The 9,789-nt window shown below is 35.9% G+C and overlaps 1 protein-coding gene across 1 annotated transcript; it reads left to right on the top strand.

Moving 5' to 3' along the window:
* Nucleotides 1-256: 256 nt before the first annotated feature.
* LOC127791856 (zinc finger CCCH domain-containing protein 13) lies at nt 257-9,788 on the top strand. Its single transcript, XM_052321995.1, has 11 exons — nt 257-652; nt 2,683-2,793; nt 3,105-3,138; nt 4,169-4,310; nt 4,426-4,482; nt 6,324-6,421; nt 6,612-6,683; nt 6,817-7,034; nt 8,460-8,665; nt 9,059-9,241; nt 9,460-9,788. The coding sequence occupies exons 1-11, from the start codon at nt 526-528 to the stop codon at nt 9,526-9,528; spliced, it is 1,317 nt and encodes a 438-aa protein (XP_052177955.1). The 5' UTR covers nt 257-525; the 3' UTR covers nt 9,529-9,788.
* The last annotated feature ends 1 nt before the right edge of the window (nt 9,789 follows it).

The raw sequence follows: 9,789 nt of genomic DNA, 5'->3' as shown, positions 1-9,789 counted from the left end.
GTTAAAATATTGTCTGACAAAAAACTATTATTATAATGATAAAATAGTCTCAGTCTACCAATATAATAATTTATTTAATTATTTTAAAATATAATAACTAATTTGAAAATTTATTAAGTTAAATTACTAAATTTTATGCCCATTATTATTCATTGTAGTTTTCTATTTGAGGGGGAAAAAAAAGTGCATAAAAGATAAAATTTACTATTATTATAAATTTGCTTTATATATATATATATGCTCGACCACTCAGAACGCTACTCAGAAGTCAGAAGTCGTTCTTTCCAATCCATGGAAAGTTAGGGTTCACGCGCATGCCATTGCGACGAATCGCACTACGATCAACCAGAACCCTCATTTTATACGTGTTTCAATAGGAGTTCTCAATCGCGTCGTCATTTTCGACAACCAGAGGCTTTTCCTTCACTGCGGACTCGGGCTGATTTCATTTTCCTGACACAACCAGACCTTTTCTCTCTTCGATCTATTGTCTTCCGTGATATATACATATATATACACACAAAGATGGTCGAGCGGAAGCTATTCAAGACGAAGCTGTGCCTGCTGTATCAGAAAGGCCACTGTCCGCGCCAAAGCTGCTCATTTGCGCACGGCGATGCGGAGCTCCGGCGATTCTCTGGTTCTTTCACCGGTGAGTTAGCCTGCTTGATTTTCCTTTAGATGTTCCAGTTTTCGGTATTCAATTATGTGAAGAATTTCAAGAATTGCCACGTGATTCTACTCATTAATGTTCCAGTTTTTAATATTCTTGGTTTTGGGTGTTACCAACCCAGTATAAAATATCTGTTGCAGTGGCGTTTTCTACACATTTAGACGGCACAATGATATTTTCCCTGTACCTCTCTTTTGCACCCCTTCCTGGTACTTCTGATTTTTGCTATTCTTTGAGATTTTAAAGATTTACTGCAGAGAAGATGTCCCAAGGAAACCTCAAACAAGTAGGAAATACCTATAAGTGTTGGCTAATAGGGACGGCACATTGTTGAATCTTTACGGCTAAACGGATGTGATATTTATCCATCACTGGATGTCATGTTGATATTTTTAATATGGAAATTGAAATGATAAATAATGAATTACTCAAAAGATTCAGTTTAACTTTTCTTAAAATAAGTAGAATAGGAAACAGTAGTAGAAGTTCATATAAGTTGGGAAACATAAAGGTTATGGAGTATTTAGGGGTGTGGATTTGTCTTAATAGAACTTTATTTTGAGAGAGGCACCAAATTGTTCCGTCCTATAATAGTACGGATGAATTGCTGATTTTTGAAACATATATAATTTATTATGCATATGTTTACCCATCTGTAGACTCACTGTCGGTAACCTCATGAATGGGTTACCCTGTTAGCATATAGAGTTGAGACGGTAATAACAGTTCCTGACATGAGATGGTAATACAAAATTTACTTGGCAACAAAATTACAGTCTTTGTTAATGAACTTTTACTGTTTGTATACTATATGTGCAATCTGTTGTATTTCTTGCATTATTTTTATCCTTCTAATATATTCCTGCTCAGTATCAATGAGATGATTGAATGTATAACGTGTTACTAATTTCTTTTGATTTTTGGGTCTGCCAATATTCCCCAAGATTGCATAGATGTACATTTAGGAGTACAGAAATAATCAGATGACTATTATGCTTGGTAAATTCTGACTGCCTCCATACTTCCCTAAAATACTCAAGCCACTTTTATCTTTGAGTGGCAATGGTCAGCTCATTCTGAATGCAGTTCCTCTGGAGTGTTCCCGGTTGTGTCAATCTGGGGCATTGTGTATTTAAGTTCTGTACGGGTAATGGAAAATTGCACCTAAATGTCTGGTTAACTACAAAATATATGGAAACAACTCCATATTCTTTGCTAATTAGATATTTCAGTAGTTGGGCATGTCATTAATCCGTAAAAACTGTACGTTTCACTGACAGGTTTAGTCTTTTTCCATCAGAACAGATTGTGCTGGTTGGTTTTATCTTATGCTGCTTGTGGTATTATTTGTGAGAAAACTTCATCTTGGTTTATCCTATTCATCTAAGAAACAGCAGTTCTCGTTCAGAAATAGGTGTTTTGTGGAATATAATCCCTTCCAAAATATATAGATCTGAAGCTGATTCGTTGGATCATTCAAAACGTTTTTCTCTAGCAAGTTCTGCAGTATATATTGATGGAGCATGTGGTATTTTCTTCATTCTTCATTTGTGACTTCTACTTGAATGACATTGCAAAGGGATCTCATGGATGGGAGATGTGCTCAGGAAAGACCATTATATTGCATGCGGGATCAATTATTTTATATCTTGATCTGGCACTTTGGACTTATCTGTATTATACAGATTGTGTTTCTTATTTCTCAAGAAGACAGGGATGTCATTCTTTTTCAATTGCTTCAATGACATTCGAATGGTTTTCTCCATGGTGTAAGCTCAAACACTGGTATATCTGTATCTAATTCATTGTATGAAGCGCTAATTTCCATGGCCCCTTTGGAACTGGCAAGAAGGCACTATAACATTTCAATATTATGTTACTGATGTTGTACCATGTAATGGTAAGCGTAGCTACACTATCGGTGACAGGATTTTCTGCGTAATTATACCTTTGGCGTAATTTATGAGTTTGTCCACCGTAATTGAAATATTATCTCTTTCTTATTCCAGGTAGACGTGACTATCGCGGTAGTGATTTGAGAGATAAGCTTGAAAGAAGGCATTCTCCAGTGAGAAGGTATTCTCCCGCTAGAGATGCAAGAGGTCGACGTGCGTTTCATGGTTAGAAATTTAATCCTTTTGAGTGTTCCTTTTTCTTCTCCATAGTACTGTTGGAAAATGTTATCACCTTTTGTTTTTGTTCCTTTTGTTTTGCTTTTCTATTAACAAGTGGACTTAGGAGCTGCTTTGCGAATGCTTCTTCCTGCTGAGCTTTTGATTTACCTCTTGTAGTCATTGTATGTTACTGAGTGATTTGTTTCAGTGAATGATATGGTGATAACATGGCGGTGTTCTTTTACTATTTCACATTAGTCTTTTACTTTTTCTTATTCTTCTAAATTTTGTTCCTTTTTTTTTAATATTAATTGCAGGATTCAGTCCCTCCAGTTCTCCTGGAAGGAGGAGGTAACTTTGATAGTCATTTATGCTTTCAATTTCTTTAGAAATTTTGTATTATTCTTATTAAATAAAAGCAATTATTTGTGTTACCTGGAAGATATTAAATTCCCTGTCTATATGTGTAGAGAGAGTGAGTGGCCACTGCTTCAGGAGGATTAAATCTAATGTAGAACCTATTGATATTTTATACTTCTTTCTTGGTTCTTATTTAATAAATTATACTTTAAAAGTAAAAGCCTATAGACATTTATAATTTCATGGCTAACATGGAACAAAACTTACCAAAACATGCTATACAGTCTAATTTGCCTAACCATTCTATTTTCCTGCAGTACTAATATCTCCAATGTGGATAATAAAATGTTGGTCTTTAAGTAAATGTGCTTGTATTTCTGTTTTGCCAAGATGATATTGATATGTTTTACCCTTATGGATGTTGCAGTTTCTTTTGTTCTCTATCATTCTTGTTTCTGGTACTAATATCTCCAACACGGACCATAAGATATTGTCTATGGGTAGATTTTCTTGTTGCTCCTGGTTGACCAAGATGATTTTTATTCACATATAGAAGTTGCAGTGCTGTGTATTTGTTATATTTCTCATTTTTTGAATATTTCTTTTTTGCTGATCTAGTCTTTTTTTTGTTGGTAAACGATTCAATGGGATGTTTGGAGGTATACAATACCTACTATTTTTCTCCACTTTTCTTCTTTTGTTTGAGAGAAGCAAAAAACAGCATAAATAATTTCCTGTCACTGGTTTCTGGTCAGGAAATTATTTGAAACTCCCCACCCAAAAAATAAAATAAAGTAAAAAAGTAAATAAAATTTTCTACCTAATGTGTTTTCTACATTATTTGTTTCTTCTTTAATGGCTGAGAACAAAAAACAGTTTTCATGGATACAACCATCCAACTGTTTATTGTGAGAATTACTTGGGAAATTAGTTGTTGGATGATTAGATATCTGTTTATACCTTTCTGTTGCTGTAATCATGAAATGTACAAGTATGTTAAAACTGTTCCATTTTTGTGCAGTGATAGAAAACACCGAAAGAAACAGCCATTGGATGGTCAGAGCGATTTTTCTGAAAGTGTGAAAATCTCAGATGGGACTGAAGATCGATTTAGAGACAGAAAGCTGACATCCTCTGATTCCAGAGGTGTTCTTATAGAGCAGGTACCTTTTGGAAAATGTTGTTTTTACTGAGTGGGACATTGTAAACAAATCGTAATGGTGCTCTCAGTTCTGTTTTACTGAGACATGGTATATTTTTTTTTTGACATATCTGCAGTTAAAGCAAGCACGAACAGAGGTCACCCTGCTGAATGGCCACAAATGCCAACTGGAGGTCTGTTTAGTTTTATTGCTGTTACAATTGCTTTAGCTTGTGGACATTACATGGACATCCTTGGCAATGACCATAATGTGCTTCCATCTTTGTGTGCTGACTGCAAGTTCAATAGGTCCATGAAAAAGAGGCTTAGCTAGTTTATTGCAAGTTAACTTTTTATTTGGGTGTGATATCGGAAAATAGCAGACAATAGCAACGGGATTGTACAGCTGAAGTTAGGTGGTAGAACAGTCCATGTAGTAATACAGGAAACACCTTGAAAGTGTCTACAATGAAGAACTTGAGCTTGAAGTATGATCATGCTCCTGCTACTTTCTCTATGTCTAGATTTGTGAATAAATTGCCAGGCTTCCTAGACATGGTATGTCTCTAGTCTTGGAGCTGAATTTAGCTCTTATTTAGGTTGGCCAATATATTGTAGTTGGTTCATTAATGACTAGTGAACTAATCAAAACTCTTTTGCTTCCAAGAGAAATTTTGAAATCATGTCATGTAAGATACACACACACACCATGCAGTAAGTTTGAATTGAAAGGAAGGGAAGGGAATGTTGGCTTGCCTTCTTGTTAAATTGTAAAAGGTAACAGAAAAGAAGGGGGTGGAATTTTGTAGTTTGGACTGAAGGGGGAAGGAAAAAGAATAATAATTTAGTCTTACATGAATAGAAGAACACAAGAAATTAATTTAACTTTTTCCTTGCCAGTTTGGACAAAATGGGTAACCAATAATTTAACTTTTAGGTTTAATTGAATTTTCCACATGTTTGAAAATGGAAGGATTTGATAATAAACTTTATGCTTATTTTGTTTTAATCTGATGGTGCATCTTTGCATGATTAGTAACACTGGTTTCTTGCATGGTGAGGAGTGCATATCCTAGAGATATTTAGAGTCAATTCTGTCTCTCTGCCTTGATGAAATCTGTTTCTATTCCATTATTTTATCTTGTCGTCTTTATTTTTATAAAAAAAAATTACAATATCACCCGAGGTTTGGCATAATAATAGAGACCACTCCTCTAGTTTGAGAAATTACAGTGACTATCCCTCCATTAGACAGACAGTAGGATCTCAGTTAAATGACTATTTTGCTCTTTTTTATGTAAAATTTGAATTTAATTACAGATACCCCCCCGGCAGCTGGCCCTAGGTTTTAAACTAGTTACAGAGGGTACCCTTGCGTTTTTTTTCCAAATCAAACCATTTTTCCTGATTCCAGAGACATTACCCACCATTTTTAGCTACCTTTTCAACGAAAATGAGAAATATTATCTTTGTTTTCTCAATGCATTGTTGAGTTGAACTCTAATGTCAAATTGTCAGCTCCTTGCTCACCCAGTAGAATAAAATTCAGCTCAATTCTTGCCAGTTGTCTTTCTGATTACAGTCGTATCTGGTTCCTACTCCCCTTCAACATCGCTTCCTTCTCATTCCTGCTGCGATTGATGGGCCAGCCTCAAAGATGTAGGGCTTTTTCTGATCAATGGTGATGTAAGCATGGAAGGTTAGTTTGGTGATTGGCTAAGAGTAAGAAGAGGGGTATTCTGTGTAACTGCAGGAGGTTATTTGTACTGGGTTTTGAAAGTCAGGAATACTGAGTGGAATATTTCAAACTGGAGGTGTGGTCCCTGTAATTATGCCAAACCTTGGGGCTGTCGGTGTAATTTGCCTAAAAAAGAATTTGCAGTTAGCTTTTGATGACCATTTCTTTGTTGCAATCAAGGTTCTTGTTTTGCTTTCTCTTGTTGGGTCTCCTCTCTCTCTCAACAATCCACCACTTTAAGATTTTTATATTTGATTGTAATAAACCTTTTGACATGATTTATGTAATTCTTTGAAGACATACCTGGAAGAGAGGGTCCAAGAAGTAGATTGTCTAACTTCCAGAATCCAAGAGCTAGAAATGCAATTATGCCAAGAAAAAGAGGAAAGCAAAAGGTATTTATTTGATTAGCAAACAGATGTATGAAAAATATGCAATGTTTCTAGTTTTTATTAACAATAGTAACTGAATAGTTCAGTTCAAGATGTCTATTACAGGTATTATTGTTTCTGGGTGTTATTTGCTGAAAATTATTCTCTTACCCTGTTTATCTTGTGTTTTATTTTTATTTTTCTTGGGGGATAGGATTACTTCAAAGATTAAGAAGTTTGTCAAAGCACATACCCGTTACTCACGGTTACAAGATGAACTAAAGAGGTAAGCTTCAACTTTTTAGTTTTTTTCTCACCTCTCTTGTAGGCTTTTGTTTGCTTGGTTGCATTACTCTTTTATCTGGTTTTAGTTTGGGTTGAAGAGTTCTTATCATATGATTAGTATTTAAAATGTGAAGGTCGCATGACCGACTTCAAAAGCTGGGCGATCAGCTGGGCTTGGAGGCTACCAAGCTTGGTGCCAATGAGGAGGATTCAAGCATCAATATTTTAAGTGATGGAGAGACTGCTGGTAATCATGCAATAAGCCCCCATTTGAACCAGTTGCAAAAGAATGCTTCTCCAAGCAAGAAAAATCTACGGATGAATTCAGAAACTATTGAGGAGTCAAAATCAGGTCAGCCTCATTGATGTGCATTTCTCTACACCATGCTGGCCTGGTATTTTATACTTTCCAGTAACTTAACTGTATATTGACATTTTGGAGTTTAATCAATTATTGAATTTTTTTTAATGGCAAGGAAGGACTATGCATTATAATAATTCCGCAGAGAATATGATCATGTATAGAGATGATTGCAAGCTAATGTCCATGTAGCTCACCCCACCTGGGATTGAGATGAGGCTAGATATGTTGTACTGGGAAGGAGGGATGGTCAAGCTATGAAGGATCATTTCCTGTTTATGGAACAGTGATATAGTGCTCTCTTGAGGGAAAAAAGGAAGAGGGAAAAAAAAAATAAACATGCCAAAGGGAAGTGCATTTCCCTAGTAAATGTACTCTGGTTTGCAGTCCCAGTAGGAGTAGATAAAAACTAGACATGCCAAAGGGAAGCTGCAATCTGCATTTCCCTAGTAAAGATACTCTAGTTTGTTGTCCCAGTAGGTTACCTCTTTTTCAATGAACCAAAAAAATAGTGAAGGGAGTTCTCAAAATTGAATAAGATCTTAGGCAACTTTGAACCCCTGTGCCAAGCAGAAGTTGAAGCCATTAGGTGGAAAGTTAATGGCATATCATCCCTATTGCGAAATTTTAAATATCATGGTCATTGAGCAACATTGCCATGCAGCTTAATTCGATAACTTGAGTATATTTTTTTTAATACTTCCCACGAAATTGCAATTTTGGTGTTTCAAGTGACCTATTTGATGGTATTTCATCCAAATTTCTGTTTAGTTTCGGTTTAATATGGAATTGTGCTTGGTTATCGAATTCTAATATTTGTTCCCAAAGTCTGTATGCTTTAGAATGGACCTATGATAACAGTTTGGTACACGTTAAGGGACCAGCTTGTGGATCCACTAGATTCAGATCCATGTAAACCAGATTTGTGAGATTTGGTCCAAATGGAAATTGATCTGGACCACATAATTTCTTTTTGGATTAGATCTAGCGCAGATTCGGATCATATATGCCATATTATTACCAATATAGTGTTGATAAACATTCCAAGTAGGCCTACATGTTCATCTGCTGATGCATTACCTTCTCATTTGCTCTTCACTATATACATATGATTTTTGTTTTCTTATGCCACACTACCTCTATTATCTTTTTTATAAATTTGTTTTTGGTGTTACTGTGTTTAACTGACTTTGGACAAAGATTTATTTTGGCACTGATTTCTGTATTATGCATGTGAGTGTACAAATATTATAGGAAGTTACAGTAATTAATTAGTAGCTCAAATTGTAAACATATTTATGCATTATGCATGATTTTTATAAGCCCATGTCAAGATCGAACTGTCTTGAAGTTTTTCTACTATGTATTGACCAGTTGAGTTGTGGTTTCTATCCCAACTCACTTCTTATACACCAGGAAATCTGATGAAAGGAGAAGGACCTATGATAAGATCTACCAGATTAGAGAAGCGTTCACGATGGAATGTTCAACATCCTCAATCTAACAGTAATAATATAGCGGAGGCAGAGGATAACAGACATGGCGATGGTTGGACCCATGCCAACGAAGATAGGGCTAAGAGAGGGAGGATTGTCTTTGCTCATGTTCCCTCAGCAGAAAAGGTGCTTGCTTATTTTCATTTCCCTATCCCTTTTTGTTGCTTTTATTAAAAAAATAAAGTTTCTTTTTGCGTTCTCTCCATCTGCCTTTTCCCTTCCCTTTTCCATTTCATATATGACAAATTATATTCACGTGGCCTTTGTGACTTATAATGTGGCTTATTGAGGTATATGAGAAAATAGTAACAGTTCTGCAATATTAACACAAAATGGCATTGCATTCTAGGAGTATTGTTAGAGATATATACTTTAGCACTGAGAAATCTCTGGTATGCCTAGAACCCTAGTGTCCCCCATTTCTAGTGCACCTATCCCCTCTCCCTCCCTCCCTGTGACGTCAGGCTCCATTTAATTTACTAAGTCAAACGTTTGCTTGGTAAATCTGGAAATGTGCAGTTCAAGGGTTCTGAACCAGGCTTTGTGCTGCCACCAACCAGCATGGCTGCTCATGCAGTTGATGAAGCAATTGAAGCAGAGGAGGATCTTGTGGCCGAAGGTGAGAAAGGAGTTACAAACGGGAAATCGGGATTGCTTTTTCCACCACCACCTCCACCAGCCCCCCAAAATGCTTATTTACAGGTTAGCCTATACACAAGACATGAATTCTTCCATCTGTTTATTGTTGCCGTTTGATGGTTTTTCTGCAGGTGAAGCTATCGAAACTAGCATCATCAGCTTCTAGTATGATGGTTTAGTGTTGTGTTTAATGGTTTTTGCTAGTATCGGGTTTTACATGACTAGGATTGTTGGATTAATTGAAACTGGTAGTCATTTTTTATTTTTTATTTTTTTGGCAGTACCGGGCTGAGGACGAGAATGTGGATGTGGAGGGGCTTGAGGAGATGGTGGATGTGGATGCCATCTAATATATGTCCACACTGTAAGATGTCTTCGCCTAATTCCTTTCCCTATCGGATAACATGTGAAGAACTGGTGTGTATGAATGGTATATGATTAAGAAGATACCCTTGTAATTTTTTTTTCTTTTTCTTTTCTTTTTTGTTGCTTTATTTTTTTTTAAGTGTTGAACATGGACAAAGTAGAGATTGTGCTTTTGCTAAGGCCTGTTATGGATTTAGAAAAGGTGAAAAAGATTAGTGTATGAACAGCAAATATTTTGGATTCCT

This window comes from Diospyros lotus, chromosome 15 (genome assembly GCF_014633365.1).
Source record: "Diospyros lotus cultivar Yz01 chromosome 15, ASM1463336v1, whole genome shotgun sequence".
Lineage (NCBI taxonomy): Eukaryota > Viridiplantae > Streptophyta > Magnoliopsida > Ericales > Ebenaceae > Diospyros > Diospyros lotus.
This window is presented reverse-complemented; position numbering and strand designations above follow the sequence as displayed.

What these genes read in the sequence shown, in the direction of transcription:
- LOC127791856 (XM_052321995.1), top strand. Translation starts at nt 526, where the DNA reads ATGGTCGAGCGGAAGCTATTCAAGACGAAGCTGTGCCTGCTGTATCAG. An exon ending in ATTCTCTGGTTCTTTCACCG is followed by an intron (nt 653 to 2,682) that starts GTGAGTTAGCCT and finishes TTCTTATTCCAG; the next exon opens with GTAGACGTGACTATCGCGGT. An exon ending in ATGTTCCCTCAGCAGAAAAG is followed by an intron (nt 8,666 to 9,058) that starts GTGCTTGCTTAT and finishes GGAAATGTGCAG; the next exon opens with TTCAAGGGTTCTGAACCAGG.